The 21,030-nt window shown below is 41.6% G+C and overlaps 1 protein-coding gene across 1 annotated transcript; it reads left to right on the top strand.

Moving 5' to 3' along the window:
• Positions 1 to 16,727: 16,727 nt before the first annotated feature.
• Positions 16,728 to 19,461, top strand: OTUD1 (OTU deubiquitinase 1). The gene is given in 2 exon segments (XM_030971392.1): positions 16,728 to 17,436; positions 17,438 to 19,461. Coding segments are annotated over 2 exon segments (1,299 nt in total). The 5' UTR covers positions 16,728 to 16,965; the 3' UTR covers positions 18,266 to 19,461.
• The last annotated feature ends 1,569 nt before the right edge of the window (positions 19,462 to 21,030 follow it).

Here is a 21,030-nt window from a genome sequence, read left to right as displayed (position 1 = left end):
GAGCCTGAGACTGCTTTTACCAGCCTAAAGCATATGTGGAGTTTTGAAAAAGTGTTCCAGATTTGTCACATTTCAGTGAACTCCAGACAAAGACAGCCAATTTGGGTAGAAGGACATGTTTATGTTGCAGAAGAGATACAAAGCCGATGTATGGGCAAATGAGACTGAATCATGTCTCCTATTTGAAGACTAGAGACTGAATGAGCAGGAGAGCTCTTTGCCACTATAACTAGCTATTTATGTCTGCATTTGCATGGGGGAAAAGATTCATAATTGAAAAGAGCTTCTCATACCTATTAATGGTTGTACCCAAGTAGCTGTTATACTCCACAAACTTCTACTGCAGGTGTTAAGAAAACTCAAACAAGGGATTTTGTATTACATTTTTATATTTCAAATGAAGTTATACCTTCTGAAGTTATACCTTTTAAAATGCTGATTTAAATGATTAACAACCCAATTCTGAATAATAAAAAAAAAAAGATTTTAAAATTCCCAGAAGCAGTGTTTCACTACCTAATTGTAAAAGGCAACATAGATTATCCTTCAAATATTCTCAATAGTCTGCAGTGCTCTGTTTAACTATCTGTGCCTAAAACATTTGAAGCAATTGCAAGAAGATTCCTCAACACTCACCCCCCATTCTAAACTTGGTTTTGGAGCAGAATTTCTTTTTTCAACTAATGGCGCTACCATCAGACCATTATGCAGGAATGAAGAACAAAAGTAAAAAATGAACATCTTTACTCAGTGAAGTTTTAAAAAAACTTGCAGTTTCTTTCTTGACACAATCTTCCACTTCCTTCTAAAAAGCTAAACCTGTGATTTTGCTTTCTAATCACTTAATTTGAGCTATGCAACATTCTTGAACTGCATATCACCTTCTGTCACTTGGTCAGTGCTTTCTGCATTCTGATTTCCTCTCACATCTCTTTAAAATTCCTCAGCCTCACAGCTCCTCGTATCTTTTCTGTGAACTTTTCTCCTTTGCTTCACATTTCTCTATCCTATTCTGTGAAACATCCACATGATTAATGCTGGCTTAAACCCATTCAGAAGTGCACCTGTTCTCCTGTCCCTGCACATGTCTAGGAGATCATTCATGCTGTAAGAACACATTCTTTTCTCCTTCCAGGATTCTCCACAATTTTTTTATATACTGTATTACACAAGAGATGCTGTTAACATACTGGACACACTTCCCACTATATGTCTCCACTTGACTGTGCTATGTATAAACAGGAGGATAATTTTGCTAAATATTTTACCCATCACCTTCCCCAGCTACCCACATAAGTAAAGTAATTTAATAGTACTTTTTTTAAATACTGACTTTGATTTGTCAAGAAGTACAACCATGTGTGCTCTGTTTTCATGTAGGGGAAGAAAGATGAAATTTAGATTCCATACTTCCTAATGTGGATTCTTTTTGCTGTTCCAGTTATATGCTGAAATTAGTTACCATGGAGGTTTGTGGCACAGGCCCTAGAGGGCACCAGGAAGCCACCTGGAGTGCCCATGATTGGCCATCACCAGCTGCTGGGGAGCCTACGAGCTCAACTACCAAACTTATCAAAATATTTCTTTTTTTTTTTCAAATTGAACTAGTCTCCATTTTATGTGATTACTATGTTTCTGCCTCCTAACAGACCCTATCAGAGACTGACAATGAAGCAGGTTCCCTTAATTTGCTGTGGATTAAAGTATGCTCATCCCTTCATGATTTGCCAATCCTGAGTAACATGGAAAAGTGGCACTGACTGCATATTTGGGTCTAATCCTACATTGCTTGAATATTTTGTGGTCAATCTTCATGAGTCAAGAAATTGAAAACTGCAGTTTTTTGCATTCTTCCACTGGTATCTACTAACATACCTCATTCATGTTATATTAATTATAATGTTACTTACCTAAAACTAAATTCAAGAATGCCAAACTGCCTAAGAAAAAACAGTATTTGTAAAAAAACCCCTACTTTGTGTGTTGATTTATTTCTATTAAATATAGTTTAAATGCCTAGTCCTCACAAAAAAATTCAAATACCTTCTCCAGGTTTTGAAGCGCAAAACTATACTCTGTAACCATTCATGACACATGAATACTCAGAGCAGCAGTCTACATCACACTCATGATGAAAACCTCCCTCAAAGCTGGCCTTGAAAACAGCCAGGATACCACATAGCTGCTGTTGTTGCTTTGTTGAATTTGGACCTCATTCTGTAATTCAATTTGTAATACATTATTGATAATTTTGATGTACAGTAAAAGAACAGGAACAATTACAAAATTGGACCAAACTCCTTTTACTTGTTCTTCTTTTTTAAGAAAATTAAATCCAAGCTCTTCTAAACAATAATCTCATGTTCCTCTTCTGTATTTTCTTTCTGCAATATTAAAACATTTTTTATGCATGTTCAAATAAGAAACTTGAATCTGAGGATTTATGTATATTTCTCTCTTGCAGTGAGGGCTCATTGTTTGCAAAATGATTGCCAAGGAGTATTAATGCTGGCATGGGCTGTGATTGGCTGCCCAGCACTCACTGACTGTATTTTATCAAATAAAAGTGTGAAAAGAATTGTAAATAAATTATATACATAGGGAGTGTGCTACTTTTGTTGCCTATTAAAATATTGCTATAAAGTATTTTACCAGAAATAGCACAAAAAATTTAAGAATATTTTTCTAGATATGGTTGTTAATAGGCTGGGCACATTGTAATTCATGTTCTGTTTAATTGTAGATTTGCAAAAGACACCTTATACAGTAAATTTTGAATCTATATTAGTACTCTTCTTTACTTCCTTATTTCCAGTACTTCCATGGATTAGTTTTTGTTAAGTAAAATACTGTTTTAATCTGCACAAAAATGAGATATGAATGAAACCTGGTATCTAGTGAAGATTAACGTGTAAGTGAAAAAGATTTTTTTTCTTTACATTTTTATTTATGTAAAAAGTCAATCTGTCGGTCGGTGGGTCATTTATGTATTTACAAAGGTTTGGAGTCTGGTCTTTAAAATTTTCTTCATATTGTGCATGACTGATGCTTTTGCAGATGAACAAATTTGGCTAGAGGGAGCAAATGAGCTAAAAATCAAAATCTTAGAATCTTTTATTTTTATATAGAAAGCAAGGTGGTCAAAAGAAAAATATGGCTATTCCATTACTCTGTTCAATATGCCTATGACTAGGTTTAATCACCTAAACACATTTCTGTGCCCTACTGGTTACTTGGGCAGAGCTCACAGCTTCATACTTTGGACATCTCAGGCTGCCAGCAGGAATATCATCTGCACAGGAAAAGACCTAAATTGAAGTGTCTGCCTAAGAACTTGGGGAGTAAGTTTCTGCCACAGGCAATAAGGCAAATGAAACTTGACTCAGCTGCTCATGAACACAGGGTTTAATGTCAGAAGTGAGGTATGAAACACATCTCACGTGGGGCTGAAGGAAACCTGTCCCTTTCTGCAACCAGAGGTGGAGGCCAGCTAGAATATCTTTATCCACCGAACAGAAGACAGATCTGTACTGACTGTTTGGGAAGACCCTCCCATGAGACACCTAAATGTCTGTTTTCTTCATCTGTGAGCTGATTCTCAACCCAAAACAACAAATTTGACTGTTAAATAAAGTATCAGGGAGCCTTCTGTAAAGAAAATAAGAAATATTGCACTATAATGTTGATTTATAAAAATTGAAAAGTAATTATATGAAGAAAACTGTAATTTGCTTTTGCAGAATAAATTATAAAAACGAGCCCAAATTAACATATATTGCCATGCCAGTTGTATCAAGGACATCTTTTTAATGCTTGTTGTAAGCATTGCTCCATTGCATCACTCTGGGGGATGACAGAAATTTAAAAGTAACACTAACATTAACATTAAGAAAACTGTAACTCATGAAATGGAAGATCTGAATATACAAAATGGAACACATATCTCTTTAGTCTCATGCAAGGAAAGCATGAGACCTGATCCTCAATATAAATACAAATACAAATACATACTGGTGTACACAGTGTTCTCTGTTAAAGTAAAGACTCCCCCTCCAAACCTTCAGTACTGCATATTTAGAAGATACTTGGACTCACTATTTGACAGGCAGAGAATATTTATGCAGGAAGAATATTCAGCTTTCTCAAAAAATAACTAGCTTAGGAACACTCAAGTATCTGCCAGATGGTAACCAGTCAGAATCTGCAAATGAGACCCACACATATGTATTAATACAGACATCAAAATGTAAGCTCAGTAAGTGGCCAAAGATTGTTTAAAAATCCTAATTCAGCACCCTGCAAAGTGCTTTTTGATGAAAAGAATTGAAATATCACCATTTCAGCAAAGAACAGGTGAAGGGTTAAAGGAAATACATTCTGCTTGCCCCTGGCTCAGATGAGCAAAATAGATTGGAGTCATTCAGAGATTAGAGGTAGAATGAGATACTGCTTCTAAAAATAAGCATTTAATTTTAGTTTGTATCTCTGTATACCATTGAGAACTAAAAAGAAAGAGCTTATTCTTTCTAGGAATTTTGTGTGCATAATTATTTTATAACCCTAGACCACCTCCTATGCATTTTCTTACACAGTAAAGGGACAGCTAGAAACCCCTCGTTTTGGAGGCACACATCTCCCTCTGCAGGTCTGTAGAGGCACCGTCTTCCCGCACAAATTCTTAAGGCACTTTGGCTGAGCAGACTGCACTGCGCCTCCTTTAGGACTGCATCCTCCCTCTAAGTCTAAGCTTTGCATTTCAGAGAAACACTGCTTATGATACACATAACTGCACAAGGCAAGGGTAGATTGTATTATTTGGATCTTCTTTCCAATTTGCTTTTGTATGTGATTTGCCAAAGCACTGCACTGTTTCATTTATTCTCCTTAGATGTCTGAGATCAGCAAAGTCAAACTTGTAGCTCAGACTGGGCAAGTGCCAATGGAACTGCCAGGGCTGTGTTTATTTCCATGCTTTTAGCCACTACTGTAAACTTTCAGAATTTCTGCTTATCTTTTTTGCACCTAAAATCTTGTTAACTCCTGTGTAGTTTGCTCTGATTCAGATGGCCAAGCAATCCAGTCTCTAATTAAGGTATTAATACTTGCATATTAATCTATTTTGAAAACACAGAGTAAGATCTATATAATTTAGCTGAAATAGGTATATTAAATAGAAGAAAAGCCAAAACAGATTCCTTAAGGGTTACAGAGATGACAGGGGCAGAAGTATTTTTCATAGCATAAGAAAAAATCTGTTATGATACTTTCCTAATTTATGTTGACTAAAGTTTGCATAGCAATAGGTAGCTCCTTTATTCTGGTATTTCCCTGATAACTGTTTCTGTAGCATGATCAGTGCTGTAATACCCTATTTTAAAGTCACCTGAAACGCAAGGGATACAAAACCTAAAAGATTCAAAAAAACCATTTGCAATATTAGTGTGATTGCATTACTAATCGATCTTCTGTTATTAATGGAAATTCAGAGGCAGTACCTGTATTTATTTCTTTTATAATTTCATTTGAAATACTTTTCTAGGATAGACGAGGGTATTGGGTTTGCATGGCCAGGTTTTGGTAGCGGGGGGCTACGGGGGGGCAGCTGTGGTAAATTGCCAGAGGCTTCCTCCTTGTCCCATGGAGCCAATTCCAGGTGGCTTCAGGACATACCCAATGCTGGCCAGGGCTGAGCCCATCAGAAATGGTGGCAGCGCCTCTCTTACCTAGGAAGAGAAAGAAGAAAAAAGGTTATTGTTCAAATGTGATTGTGCTCGGAGAAGAGTGAGAATATGTGAGAGCAACATCTCTGCAGACACCAAGGGCAGTGAAGACCGAGTTGTAACTCAACTAAGGTTATAATAAGGTGCTCCAGCCTGAGCAGAGATTCCCTGCAGCCCATGCAGGCACACAGGGGTGCAGAGATATTCCCCTGCAGCCCATGTAGGCACAGAGGGATGCAGAGATTCCCCTGCAGCCCATGTAGGCACAGAGGGATGCAGTGATCCACCTGCAGCCCATGGGGGCACACAGGGATGCAGAGAACCACCTGCAGCCCGTGGAGGCACAGATGGATGCAGTGATCCACCTGCAGCCCATGGAGGCACAGAGGGATGCAGAGATTCCCCCGCAGGCCATGGAGGCACACACGGATGCAGAGATATTCCCCTGCAGCCCATGGAGGCACACAGGGATGCAGAGAACCACCTGCAGCCCATGGAGGCACACAGGGATGCAGAGATCCACCTACAGCCCATGGAGGCACACAGGGATGCAGAGATCCACCTGCAGCCCATGGGGGCACACAGGGATGCAGAGAACCACCTGCAGCCCGTGGAGGCACACAGGGATGCAGAGATCCACCTGCAGCCCATGGAGGCACACAGGGATGCAGAGATCCACCTGCAGCCCATGGGGGCACATAGGGATGCAGAGATCCACCTGCAGCCCATGGGGGCACACAGGGATGCAGAGAACCACCTGCAGCCCGTGGAGGCACACATGGATGCAGAGATCCACCTGCAGCCCATGGAGGCACACAGGGATGCAGAGATATTCCCCTGCAGCCCATGGAGGCACACAGGGATGCAGAGATCCACCTGCAGCCCATGGGGAGACACAGGGATGCAGAGAACCACCTGCAGCCCGTGGAGGCACGCAGATCCCTCAGCAGGCCATGGAGGCGCACAGGGATGCAGAGAGCCCTCAGCAGCCATGGAGGCACACAGGGATGCAATGATCCACCTGCAGCCCGTGAAGGAGCCCCCGCCGGGGCAGGTGGATGCCTGAGAGCAGGCTGTGACCAGAGCCAGGAAAAGAAGGCCGGGTCCCGTTACCGACGTCAGCGGCGTCACAGGAGAGGGCCCGGGAGCCCGCAGCTATAGATCCCGGCGGGACGGCCCCGGAGCACGGCCGAGCCCTCACGGGCAGCCGGGAAGTGACGCGGGCCCGCTGCTGCGGGTGACGCTGCGCTCGGCCCGGCCCCGCCGCTTCCCGGAGCCGCCGCCGTAGCCCCGCCCGCCCGCCGGGCTAGGCCCGTGGCCTCCGCGCTGCGCCGGGGCCCGGCTGCCCTGGGCGGCCGCGGGCAGAGCCCTCCCGGGCTGGTGCAGCCCGCAAAGCGTCCCCGAGCGGAGAAAAGGAGTCCGGCCCAAGGGCCCCGTCTCCTGAGAGCAGAACGCGCTTGTCCTATTTGCTCCCCGACCCCTGTTGCTCCGCTAACACCCTCAGTCCTTCTAGATGTTCTTCTCATTTGATCCGTTTTAATCTCATTCCGTAGCCTCTTCGTCCCCCTTAAGCCACCCTACACGCTGTTGGAGCATCTGTCCAACTAGACGCTTCCTATTTCAGGTAAAACTGCTGTTAAGTTGTAAATATCAGTGGTTAGATGGTCACTGGAGAGCGTCTGATGAGAGGTCACGCACTCAGGTGACCGAGCTCAGGAGACATTTCCCCACATGACGACACGTTCCCGACAATGCTGCACATACACTGGCACCAGTGCAGTGACTCCCACTACACACAGACCCTCCCGAACTTCTCACCTCTGGTTACATACTGAGGGACAAAGAGGTGGATGAAGTTTAGATGGATTTTTAAAGCTGCACAAGAGTAAGAAGAAAATGTGGAAGAAATAACAGAGTAGTGGCTTAGGGTCTGAAGGAAGAAGAAGAAAAAAATCTGGGCAGTTTATGACTGCAGGCTGGAGGAGGGGGTTCAAACAAGAGTATAAGACATCATGAATGGCCAGTTTTCTTTCTTTGCAATAAATAAACCTAGACTTCAAAATTCTAGGTTTTGTGTAGTTAGGAGACACTAGTATGACGGCTCAGAGCTAGGCATAATTTTCTCATAGTTCTCCCTTGATAGAAGTCAGTCATAAAGTATTGACTAGCTGAAAAAAAGATAAAGATATTAATGTGAGTTTGAGTACACTGTTTGATCTATAGTACTCTTTCACCTCAATAGCTATTAGCATCTGCATTAAAAATTCCTTAAACTTTTTTGAACTCAGATTACTCCTGGAGAGATGTCAAATATTTAATATCAAATATCAACATAGCACAACTCTATAAATATAGAAGCAAATAATTACTTATAGATAATATAAGGAGTTTTAAACAGGATGATTTCTTCTAATGGAGTTGAATTTTGCTAGTTCAATGACTGTTCAATGTGACACATAATCTTTATGGCTCATAACTCACCATGATTAGATGAATAAAAACCATTTCAGGTTCTGTGAGTCCACAGAAGTGCCAGGGAATCATATGCCTTTTAGAAAAAAATGTGCCTTTGTTTTCAAGAATGAAAATAATTTAACTAATTGTACCTTTTCTGCAAGCTCTGGGCATTATCTCATTTCAAGTACAGAAGAAAGATGGAAAGTGATACAAACTGCCAACATACAATTAAATGCTAGATTTTTTTTCAGCTCAAGCTGAAAAAGGGATAAACAAGTGATCTCTATTGTAATAGTAAAAAAGAGAAATTTAAGAAGTTACATATAGTGCAAGAGATAAATCATGAGTACATTGACAGATGTTACTTAAATGAATATAAAAGGGAGATGTCATTAAGTCAGACGTGCTGAGTAATGGATTAAATTGATACTTGTAACTCAACTATTCTTCTCAGAGGTTTTCTTTGGTTAGAAAAATAAAGGTAATTGAGTGAATGGCAGAATTCATTACTTGGCTTCAAAAGACTATTTGTAAAGCCTGTCTTTTAGGTCACATTTCAACACTAATAATATAGGGAAGAGTGCATTTTGGTTTGGGAAAAAATCTTATTAGCCATTTGAAACAGATCACAAATGTATTGGGGAAAAACTGCCAAAGATTACCTCAAAGTTTTTCTTACATATAGGAATCAGATCACAGATTAGGCAATGGATTTATTTATCCCATATATTGCTTGATACATATGAAAGGAGCAAGTTTTATCCATTAGAAGTTCTGATCAGAAGATTCACATGTATTTATGAACTGAAAAACTCAACACTTTGTTTATGACATACTATGACTAACACTGTTAGTTCTTTTCTTATTTTTGATTACTGTTGATCTAACTATTCTAACTAATGTTTTTATGTTAAGTAACTCGATGCTGCACACCCTAATTACCTACTGCACTCATAATAATCTTGTTTATTTAGAAACGTCTTTGCTCTCTAGCCTGGGCAAGGACAGCTATTGATTCTCTTAGATAATAATCAAAAGCTGTTTGTTTATAATCTTCATTCTCCAAATTCCCTGAAAGAAATTTTATGATAATTTTAACCCAGTTAGAAGCTGTTGAAAATGGATTTGGAATGGTACTGATGCCAAATCTAAAAGAATAGTATTTATAGCCTAATAAAATACTGCTTTTAACCTTGAAAAATGAGTTTTCTTATAGTCTTCGAAAATGAGATCCTACTTGCCTCTGGTTTGTGTCCCGTCTCTCCAGAAGTGTTACTGTTTCACTGGCTGGGGATTCTGCTTTCTGTGCAGGGAACACTGTGGCACCACAAAAAGCCCAGCAAAGAAAAAAAGCAAACCAGGAAACAGACATAATAGAACAAAGAAGTGGAATAAGATTTGATTGCACGTTAAGATCAAAGTCTTTACCAAGCTATAGTCCTCTGTTATAATTAAACTATAATGGTCCTCACATTCATAGGCCCCCCTGGTTTCACCATGCTGCTCAAGTATCTTGTTACCAGCATCCTTTCACAAAACTATTTGCAGTTATGTCATATCTGAAAGCCAAGGCTGTGAGTCAGGACTAAATTTCTTCCTTGCCAGTTTGTATCCATTTCTTTTTGGCCAATGTTACCTTTAACCAAAGGAGCTCTTCTTGCTCCCTAGTATTTGATCTGTGATTTATTTTTAGGGATCCCTTCTCACCCTTAGGTAATGCAAGCCAAGAGCAGTTGTCTCCTCTTGTTAGACAGCCACCAGTGCCCTGATCATTCTAATTCCCCCTTGCTCTCCTTCCAGTCAACATCCTTAAGCAACAGTGAACAGAAATGTATACAGTATTCCAGATTAAGTTTCACAAGCCCTTTCTTAAAGAAATACTTATTTTGTATATGTACTCACTTGCTGTGAGTTCTAGGATCCTATTTGTCCTTTTGAAAGTTACATCACATCAGAAACTACAGTGATTCTGCCTCTGAATAGCATTTGTGGGTCTTCTGACCTGCTGGTTTCCCACAACTGAGATTATGCTAATAATGGGAATACTGACCTGCCACCAGGTGGATGCCCTTTCATTTTGCACTGTTGAATTTCAGATAGTCACAAAAGCAATTCTGTCTCTAGTCTTCAGATGTTTCCCATAAGACTTTTAAAAATCTTCTTTAAAGGCTGCTCAGCTCTCAGTCTTTAAGTTGGTAGCACAGCTAGTGCTGGTGTAATTACTGAAAATGTTAAAGTCAGTCTCAAGATGGATCTTTGAAGTACTCCACTAGCAAGTTTCTTTCAGTGTAAGTTTCTTTAAATCATTTTTAGTTGTCTCTCCCCATCATCATCTTTTTTACTTGTTTTAATCCCTGTCTTAATTGGATTGGTAATGACTTATACCATGCAGTATCAGAAACTTTATTTAGATACTGCAAGATTAGATATACAAAATTTCCTATAATGACTTTATATCAAATTCAGATAGACATGCACAAAACCCTCTATGTCCAGGTCTGATATAGTAAGCTGACTGTATTTGGGATTCCATCTCTGAATTACTAATTGATTAATGCTTAATATTAATAAAATTGTGATTATCTATAAATCATAACTTGAAGAATGTTTATTTTCACGTATGGATAACGTCACTTTAAAAACTAGTGCTTCTTTGCAACAATGTTAATGCTTCCATTACACTAGAATAAATACTGAAACTCTTAAATTGCTAAAATCCTATTTTAAAAATTCTGTAGATATTCCCTGGAAGTCTCAGGAACACTAATTTATATTTCAGGCTAAATAAAGATTCCATTCTGATTGGAGTTACCAGTTTAAACCTACTAACTGGAGAGTATCTGTCCCTGATTTCTTCCAGTGAAGAATATTTCAAATTCAGGCTCATTGTTATAAATGCTTTTAAAAAATTGTCTCTTGTTATATTAGAACTTTTAAAATTCAGATCAGAAAAAATAATTCCATATTGTACATTTAGGTCTGGTAAAGTATGTTAAGGAAAGGTTGGGTTATTTAGGCAGACTAGGACGTCAGTCAGGATGAATTGATGTCATTCCTCCTCCCTAATGGCTCTACCTGTGTTATTTTTTCGTGTCAAGACAGTGAAGTTAAATAGCTGTGATCCAACCTTGCCATAACAGTTAGCTCTGTGCTGCATAAATGGAAACAGGGCAGGTTTTTAATTGTGATGAGGTAAGCTCTGTCCCTACATTTCATGAGGCATTTGACATGACTTGCTGAGCTGGTTATGTAGCATATAATCACAGCCCTTTCCCACAGGAAAGACTTGGCAGGGGAGCAGCAAAGCTGGTAAATGTAATTACCTGTATTCTGTGACTCTCAAAGCATGAATGATGAAATGTTTTCTGTGACACTCGCTTCTAGCTGCAAAATGATGATTCCTCCTTTTGCTGCTTATTGATGGCAGAAAGGCAGGGAAAGGTGGCACTGCAAGGTTGTGGAGGATAGAGGGGATGACCCTTCCTATGGAATCAGTCTGTTTCCAAACAGTGAGGCCACATGTGGGAGTGCTGGCTGCTTGCTACCTCACAGGAGCATTTTTTCACTTCAAGAGTAGGCAGTATTGCACCTTCTTTTCTACAGTTTTTATCAAGATTAAGCTATTAATAATATTTCCTGTAATTGTGAGTGGTGATTTCCTGCTTCTGGTATTTCTGTATTGCCCATTTCCCCTACCTCCTTCACAGTCTGTCCTTGTCAGAACTGTGTTCTGCTCTTAGTCTTAGCCAAAGTATCTACTTTCCTCAACCCCAAATTGCCATTAACCAACATGAAAGGGAGAGAGGGTGACTGATTTCCTGTAACTGACCAAAAGTAGATATTGTGAACACTTTTATATCTCATCAGGTTTATAAAAATAGAGAAGATAACCTTTCTAAACATCATACACATTATAAAGTTTGTCTATGTAACATTATTACCACATTATTAACATTTTTTTTCAGAGGAAACAGCATTGTTGATTCCCACCTCCCCCTCTTTTTTTCTTGATATCATCTTAAGGCCCTGTGCACAATGATCACTGCAATGCCTTCCACACTTCTGAGCAGAAATGTGAGGCTTGATCTGCGTCATTGCTCACATTTAGAGACTCACTTATCAACTGGGATACCAACTGAGCCCTTGAGACATGAGCAAATGTCTATATTTATCACCAACAGCCCTTTTTCCACAAGCTCTTGCCACATGATGTCATAGCACTGGTTGCATCTCTAATGCCTGGTGCACCCATACCATGAATAAAATTTTAATATATGCAGAAGCTAAACAACAAATTGTGAGGCAAAGCTCTCTGAGATATAGCTCTTGTTTTATGCAACATTTTCACACCTCAGTGGAAGTGTGGATACAGTTTTCCTCCTTTTTATGTTAGCATTTAGGGTGAAATACACTAGGTACTTTAATTAATACTAACACTTAGGCCATCACAAAGCAGGTGGCATCAGGAGTAAAAAAAAGACACTGGGAACAGGAAAGGGCAGAATTGATACTTTTGGCAGTTCTATTGCCTTGTGACAGCTTTATAGAGTCACTGACCATACCCCAAATAAGTTACTTGTAACTGGTAATTTTATGAAAGAAATTATTGATATGATATGATGATATGATAATCTGCAGGCAACAGAGGATGAAATTGATATTTTGTCAGTATGTTCCTTCTAGTTGAAGTGTATACGCATTTCTTCCCTGCATTGGAAGTTTCTTGATATATTTTTCTATTTTCTAATATATTACAGATTTTTTCCTTGGTATACCACTTCAGATTATTCGTATAAATTCAACATTTCATCTTCAAGTTATATACAAAAAGTTATTAATTCATTAAATATTCCAGTCAGAAATATCTTTATCTGAAGGGCTGTTATGTCAGCACAAACAAAAACAAAACAAAAAAGAAGCAATGGAAATGCTTATTTAGTGCATTTCGCTACATCATTTTAGCCAACTTCTGTCTTCACTAGCAAATGATCCTGGTGATGTAATGAATTTGTTTCTTCTATGTCAATCATGTATCTACTACACATTAAAGTTAAAATTAGTTCTACTCTCATGCATTTCATTTTACGTCAGTGAATACCACTGTTGTTCCACAGCTGTTTTTGTGATTGTGGTTTGCCTTCTAAACAATCTAAAGTATTCCTGGAATGTGCAGGGTAACCAGTGATAACAGTAATGTCAAGAGAAACTTTAACCACTGGAGATGTTTATGCTTAATTACTGCAGAGCTTGTTTTGAGATCTATTCTGTAAGAGCAAAGGACTGGACATTACCCTGTAATGAGTGAATCAGAAGCTCAGGAATATTACTCTGTGGAAAACAGTGAAGGGCATATCCATAGTGTGCTCTTCTCACTTTCCAAACACCCCTAGTGCTTGTGAGGCCACGACCTGTAGGCAAAAGGGGACAGAAGCTGAAAATACAGAAATATTCTGGAAGTAATCAATATGTGGGTTGTGTTTTAGCTGGGTCATAATAATGCAAAATTTAGTTTTCCTTAGAATTAACAGCAGTTCTATATGTAGCTGAAAGAAATGTTAAAGACCAATATTCTGGTAGTAAAAGGCACTAAAGGCAGCAGAACCATGTGCCTCTGGCTTTTATAGAGACTACTGCATTAAAGGCATTCAAATATTTCTTTGAAATTTCTATTTTACCAGAATTGTACTCATAGCACTTGATCATTCCAGGTCCTGCACCTGGTGGTGGTGGATGTCCCACCATGGAAGTGTTCAAGGCCAGGTTGGATGGAGTTTTGAACAACCTGGTCTAGCAGAAGGTGACCAGGAGCTAGATGATCTTTGAGATTCCTTCCAATCCAGGCCATTCTATGATTACTCCCTGGTGTAGACCATGGTTTAGGATGTTATTGTTAAAACCTGTCAGATATCTAAGAAAATGACCTTTAGGAAGTGCTGATTCCTGGTAACTCCTAGTTTGAGAGTTGAAGGCTAGCCATGAGATGCTTGTGTGGCAGAGGCTCAATGGGATTTTTGCCACTGGTCATGCAAAAGACTGGATTCCCCTCAGGCCAAGTACGTGTGACTAACTCTGGCTGCTCACTTATGAAAAATGTTGTTGCATTACATTGTCAGTATTTAATAACAACACAGGTAAAACACCAAGGTGAGCTTCTCTTTCCATTTACTTCACACAGGACATAATAAAGATATCCAAAGTAGTATACTATTAACATCAAGACAGTGGTTACAATGTTTGTTTTGCCTCTCAGTTACCTAGCAACAGATCTTGATTGTATTTTAACACTATTAGTAAGCTTATTATGTGCATTTTAACTGAACATTAAGGAAAGACATTATATCTGCTTATAAGCAAAAAGTGAAAAATAGAACAATCTATCTGCTACCATTATAAAAACCTGCTGGCATATTTAGCATGTGTTTCAGGATATTCCTTGGATTTCTGTTCAGATTTTCTTATCCAGAATATGTTACATTAGAGCATCAGAATGCTAGTACATGGGTAATTTGGGCATACAAAAATCTGTTTCTCTCCTCAAATGAAGCACCACAAACTTCAAGTCATACTTCATTGTAGCCAGCAATCAGAATTAAACAGCTGCCCATCCATTAATGTACCACTGTTCCAAATAACCTATGGTTTTGGAGAGGCAGAACAGTCATTAGCAGGAGTTTCTATAATATCCTGGAAGAAAGAAATTTGCAGTACTGAGCATTCAAAATGCAGCACTTGCTCCTGCCAGAAGTGCTCTTATTCTGCTGCATCCATTTACTGTTCTCTAAGAGAAAGAGCTGCCTCTCCATCCCCTCTCTCTGTTACCAGACTATTGAAGACTTTAAACCACCATCCTGTACTCAGCTCTGACATATACTAGCAGACAGAACATTCACTAAAACAAACTACAGATAGCTTTTCTGGAAAACAACCAAAAAAAAAAAAAAATCAAAAGCATTAAGTGATGAGCATTAAGCAATATACATTATACATCTTTATAAATGACCAAGCACACAATGAAGAGCAACTGGCATATTTTAAACCCACTTGGAAGGGGCAATTTCCAGTAGTTTTACATTAATTCTCCTATCATTATATATATAAACATATACGTGTTAACTTGGAAATAGACATTGTCAAGTTCTGACTAAGAAATAAAACTAGATGGGAATCTTTCCTTTGCTGCAAGCCTCCATTTCAAGGAGGAAAGATTTCAATTTACTGCTATTTGGTCAATATATATTCCTCTCTAAGTAATGATTAGTCCAGAAATAAAGACTCACTGACTGGGCTCACAAACTATATTTAAAACAAAGTTCTGAACATTCTGAAATACAAGAGTCACTCTGTAATTTCAGAGCAGTTGTAATATCTTATCCCACTCTAACAGGCTGCCAGAAATGCTCCTGGATAAGGCCCATCACCATTTGTTCTAAAGGTATCAACTTTCTGGCTGGCTCTGTCAGGTAACTGAGGACATTTGCACTTTGATTCATATCTGATATACTTCTTACATTTCATCTTCGAAGGCAAAATTTTTGGATATGTATTTAGTCTGTAAACTTTTATTAAAAGGTTCCCAATTGCATGCAATAAACTGCTGTGTTTTATCCAGACTAAAAAAGATGTATGTGAAAATTTTTGATGTAAATCCACTTTACTTTGTATGAAGGGTTTGAGCATTTTTTCTCCACCATGCAATTTAGCTAAGTGAGTCATAATATGTTTTCCATGTAAAGAGAAATTCCATATTGTGTTCCTGGTAGCCCTGGAATTAACTGCAGAGACTGAAGATAGGAAGTATATCCCTAAACCTTGATACAAAACACAACCAAGACTCCAAAGACAATTATTTTGGACATTGCAGTATATTGCAACTGATCCTCTTATTCTTTTTAATTAATGTAGATGGAATGAAGAAAAGAAACTTTTCAGAATATCCAAATAAAGGGTTTTCTGTTTGTTTTTCTGTTTGTTTTTAAAGTTCTACAATCTGCTTGGATTACTAACACTTTCCTGAAGATACTTGCGGCTGTGGGATATAATTCAGAACTGTTTTTAAGTATCACTTTGAACTTCCATATGTCAGCGTAGCAGTGACTGTGTTAGCATTTGATCATAGTGCAGACTGATGTTTCTTGGTCAGCGTGCCTGACAGAACACAATCAAAACAAAGAGTGTACAGATCTCATCATCGTCCCTGGAAAAAGGCTTTATGGCTTTATTTATACCACAGCTAAGGCTAGACATGGCTTTTGAAGTGCTATCAGCATTAATAAACCAATTATCAATGATCTTGATGAGGCCCTTATTTCAGACCGCGTGTCTCCTGTCAATATGTGCTGGTTTATATCACACACCTGTGTATGCACGCACTGCATTTCCCAGAGTGGGACTGCAGGTGGACAAGCAGCAGTTCGCGCCGGGGACTGTCCAAAGCCGAGTGAATATAACGAATGTTATCCGTGCCCGAGCTGCAGCTCGGGACCGTGACACCGAGCGCACGCAGGCCGGGCGGGGCGGCGCTCGCTGACGTCCCGGGCAGCCCCGCCCCCTCCCGCGCTCCCGCAGCTTCCAGAAGGGCCGGAGCCGCGGGGGGGCCGGCCCGGTGGCGCAGTCGGAATTGCTGCGGCCGCGGGGCCCGGCCGGGGCGGGGCGGGCGGTGATGCCCTTGTTTATTTTTACCCGGGCGGTTCATCCTCCTCGGCAGCCCCAGCGCGGCCCCCGCCGCCGCTCCCCGCCCCAGCTCCGACGGCGGCGCCGCCTATAAAGCGCCGCCCGCGGGGAGCCGAGGATGCAGCTCTACAGCTCCGTGATCACCCACTACCCGGCGGCCGCCACCGCAGCAGCCGCCGCGGCCTCGCCGAGCTCCGCCGCCGTCTTCAAGGTCTCCTTGTCGCCGGGACCCTCCGCCGCGGAGGCACCGAGCGCCGCCGACGCCGCGGGCCCGAACGCGGCCGCCGAGAGCTCCGGCAAGGACAGCTTCGTTCCCGCGGGGGGCAGCAGCAGCGCCGCCGCCATGCCCGCCTTCTCGTCCTGCCTGGAGGTGATGCCGAGCGGCCCCGCGGCGGGCCCGGCCGGGCGGCCGGCGGGCGGCCCGCAGTTCAGCTCCTGCGCGCAGGTCACCGTCAGCCGCCGGCGGCTGCTGGAGCGGATCGTGCCCATCCGCATCGTGCAGCGCGCCGAGGCCGCCGGAGAGCTGGTGCCGGGCTCGCCGCGCAGCCGCGCCTGGCTGGAGGGCATCCTGGAGAGCGTGCGGCAGGCCGGGGGGCGACGGCGAGGCAGCCGCCGAGGAGCCCAGCAACCGCAGCCTGCGGCTCAGCGAGCACTGCCAGGCGCTGCAGGCGGCGGCCGCCGGAGCCCAGCCCGGGCTGGTCCCCGGCTGCGGCCCTGCGGAGCGGAGCGGGGGCCCCGCGCAGCCCGGCGGCCCCGCCGCGCACGGTGAGGAGGAGGAGGCGGCGGCGGGGCCCGACGTGCGGCGGGGGCCCGGCGGCAGAGCGGAGCGCAGCGAGAAGCTGGCGCTGTACCTGGCCGAGGTGGAGAAGCAGGACAAGTATCTGCGGCAGAAGGGCCGGTTCCGCTTCCACATCATCCCCGACGGGAACTGCCTGTACCGCGCCGTCTGCAAGGCGGTGTACGGGGACCAGCGGCTGCACGGCGAGCTCCGCGAGCAGACCGTGCACTACATCGCCGACCACCTGGACCACTTCAACCCCATCATCGAGGGCGACGTGGGAGAGTTTCTCATTGGCGCCGCCCAGGACGGGGCCTGGGCCGGCTACCCGGAGCTGCTGGCCATGGGGCAGATGCTGAACGTGAACATCCACCTGACCACGGGCGGCCGGCCCGAGAGCCCCACCGTTTCCACCATGGTTCACTACCTGGGGCCCGAGGACCCGACACGGCCCAGTATCTGGCTGAGCTGGCTTAGCAATGGGCACTACGATGCTGTGCTCGACCGCGTGTGCCCCAACCCAGAGTACGAGGCGTGGTGCAGACAGACTCAGGTACAGCGCAGGAGGGATGAGGAGCTGGCCAAGTCCATGGCGGTGTCCTTGTCCAAGATGTACATAGAGCAGAATGCCTGCTCATGAGAGCGCCCGGGCCGGGAGCTTGGCTGCAGGGACTGACAGAGAGGTGTGCTGGCTGTGATGGTGATGCCTTAATCCTTAATGAAGCAGCAGCACCCCAGACGGAGAAAGACTGTAGGTTGCGGGGGATAAATACAGACGTAGTTGTAATATTCTGTTGTAAAAACTTAGCCTCGGGTTCTTTGCAAGCAGATTTCTCTGTGTATGTTTGTGTCTCCCCTCCTCACTGTCTATTTTCTATAAGAATGTATTTTTTGCACACTATTTTTAAACTGTTACCTCCATCTTCTACATCTTACATTAGTATCTGGCTTTCAGCTGTACAGCCAAAAACGTTTGTAAACAGTTTTTGTAAATAAGGCTTATGATCTAACAGCTATTTTTTGCTGTGTTTTTTACCCATAAACCTTATATTTTTACCAAATGAAGTTGATGTCAAACTGACCCCCCTAGTTGATGAAATATTGTGGGTATTTTCTTGCAAAATTAAAATAATGGCTTTTGTAAAAGTGTGGCAAAGTGAGAATAGACTGCTTTTAGGAACAGTTGCTTTCTCTGCCTGGAGCACAGAACAGGTCCTTTGAGCCAGTTGGAATGCAGCTACACGTTAACAGAGCAGGGAGCAATTGACTCTTCTGTTTTTAATTACTGTTTTGAGTAAACTGGCCTCTTGTTGCCTGGTTGGCTCACTCTCCGCTCCATTTATATTATTTATCTATAATAACAGAACATTAACTTGCAATAGAATGTTGTGACTAGATAATAGTCTCCTGCTTTGGCAGTAATTGCCTTGGCTGCACCTCAGTGTTTGTGTTCTTGTTTCTGGGGTTATGCTGTCTTTCGTATAAGCTCTGCTTCTTTTTTGGCGCTGGTGTTTCACCAACAAGTCATTATCTGATCGCAACATTTTATTCACATGACTTTATTTTCTAATCAAGAAATCAGGAATGGTATTCGACATTGTGGTTTAAAAGAAAAAAAATACTTAAATTGAGGTTTGTATGGTTTGCTGGGTCAAACATTTAAATGTCTCCAATCTGGATTCTGTCTCTTCTACTTTCTGATTAACTTGTTAGATATATTTATTAAGTAATGCAGTTTGTACTTTTTTATTTTGTAATATATTGTGATTTTGGAATTTATACTGTATTTGTATAATAGGAATATTCACAGCTAAAATGGAATGAATAAAGAATATAATTTTACTTGTGCTCTTCTTTTCTACCTTGTGCATTCCTGGTGTGGGGAAGAATTGTAGGTAGGTTCACAGGACCTTTTATTTAGCTTCTCTGCCTTAGTCTCCCCTATTAAGAGGAAGGAAGAAGGGGCATGGTACTTTATAGATGTGAACCTCTGATAATTCTGGTGTCTGTCAATATGTGAAAGAAAGAAATGCAAGCATTTAAAAACAATTGAATATCTGTAATTGTTTTCTTACTGCAAGAGATCATAGTATATCTGTTTGCCAGTGAGAAACAATTTTCTATATTAATATGCCTTAGAAGAGGAGTTCTCAAGCATCGTTCATGAGCTGGTGACACCAGGGTTGGTGGTGAGCCAGTTCTCTGCTGGACTGTGCACACTTGGGCTTGGACATTGGTCTTTGGGAACCTCCATCCTGCAGTTAGCCCTAAACTTGCTTGAGATTTGTCCTGCCAGTAGTGATGCCTTGGCCCTCTTGTCACTCAAACAGAAGTAGTGTCATAGGGAGATACAGCTTTCTACTCCCCTCACAAGATGGAAATGCCTTGCAAGTTGTTAAAATGTGTTTACAAATCAGACCCCGATCTCAAAAGAGTAAAAAGGCTTCATCCTTAAACAACAGAAGGGTTCTGGGTTAAAGTTACAATTAAAAAGTAACTAAACAGCTGAAATGCATCGGTCTTAGTTGAGCACATGTGATAAAGAGCTGCAGAACTGATGTATATATTTGTTACTGGTTTATGGGGTACAAAGAGTAGATTTAAATATTATGTTATTTTCAAAATATTGGTAAATAGAATATTTTTCCTGTTCTCTTTATACCCAGTTGTCCTTATTCTTTAGAGTGCAAACAGTGGTGGAAAAACCCTGGTCTTTCTAGTCCACTCCTGCTTAACACATGAATCTTTGAAAAGCTGAGTTTTGAGTTGAGAGCACAGCAAAGATGCAGTCATGGATGTGTTCATAAGGAGCAGAGGTAGTTTATGGGGAAAATGGCTACTCACATGACTCTAAAAGTGAAGGTATTAATGCAGCATCACTAAATATCAGTGATGTGTTGACTGATTAAAAACATTTTATCCAGCTGCTTAGGTTTTGGGTTGGATGTGATTAATTCATTCAAAGTTGTGACTTTCCCAAACTCAAAAAAATCCCAAACACGTTTATTTTAAGTCTTCTAAAATTACCATTTTTGGCTGTATCATGAATTGTGATCACAAATTTTGTTTTTGTTTTGCAACGCAAACCTTAGAAATGCTCAGTAAGCTAAGCATGAAAGGGTTGGTACAGCACAGTGTTCACTCTGTGCGATAAAAATGATACTATAATATCACAAATAAACAAAGCAGTGTTAAAAACCAACCCTGGGATGGGTTCCCACAGAGTTCCTCAGCAATTTATCTACTGCATGAGTCACAGGGGCATGCAGATAACTTTAAGGTATTTGGAAAAACTGGGTTACTTGTTGAACTAGTTTGCAAAGACATGGAGGGTGTATTGCTGAAGTGTGTAACAAGGCACTTGTTTTTGCAGCTTGCATTATGTACTGTGTCTAAAAGGCAATT

Source organism: Camarhynchus parvulus, chromosome 2 (assembly GCF_901933205.1).
Source record: "Camarhynchus parvulus chromosome 2, STF_HiC, whole genome shotgun sequence".
Lineage (NCBI taxonomy): Eukaryota > Metazoa > Chordata > Aves > Passeriformes > Thraupidae > Camarhynchus > Camarhynchus parvulus.
This window is presented reverse-complemented; position numbering and strand designations above follow the sequence as displayed.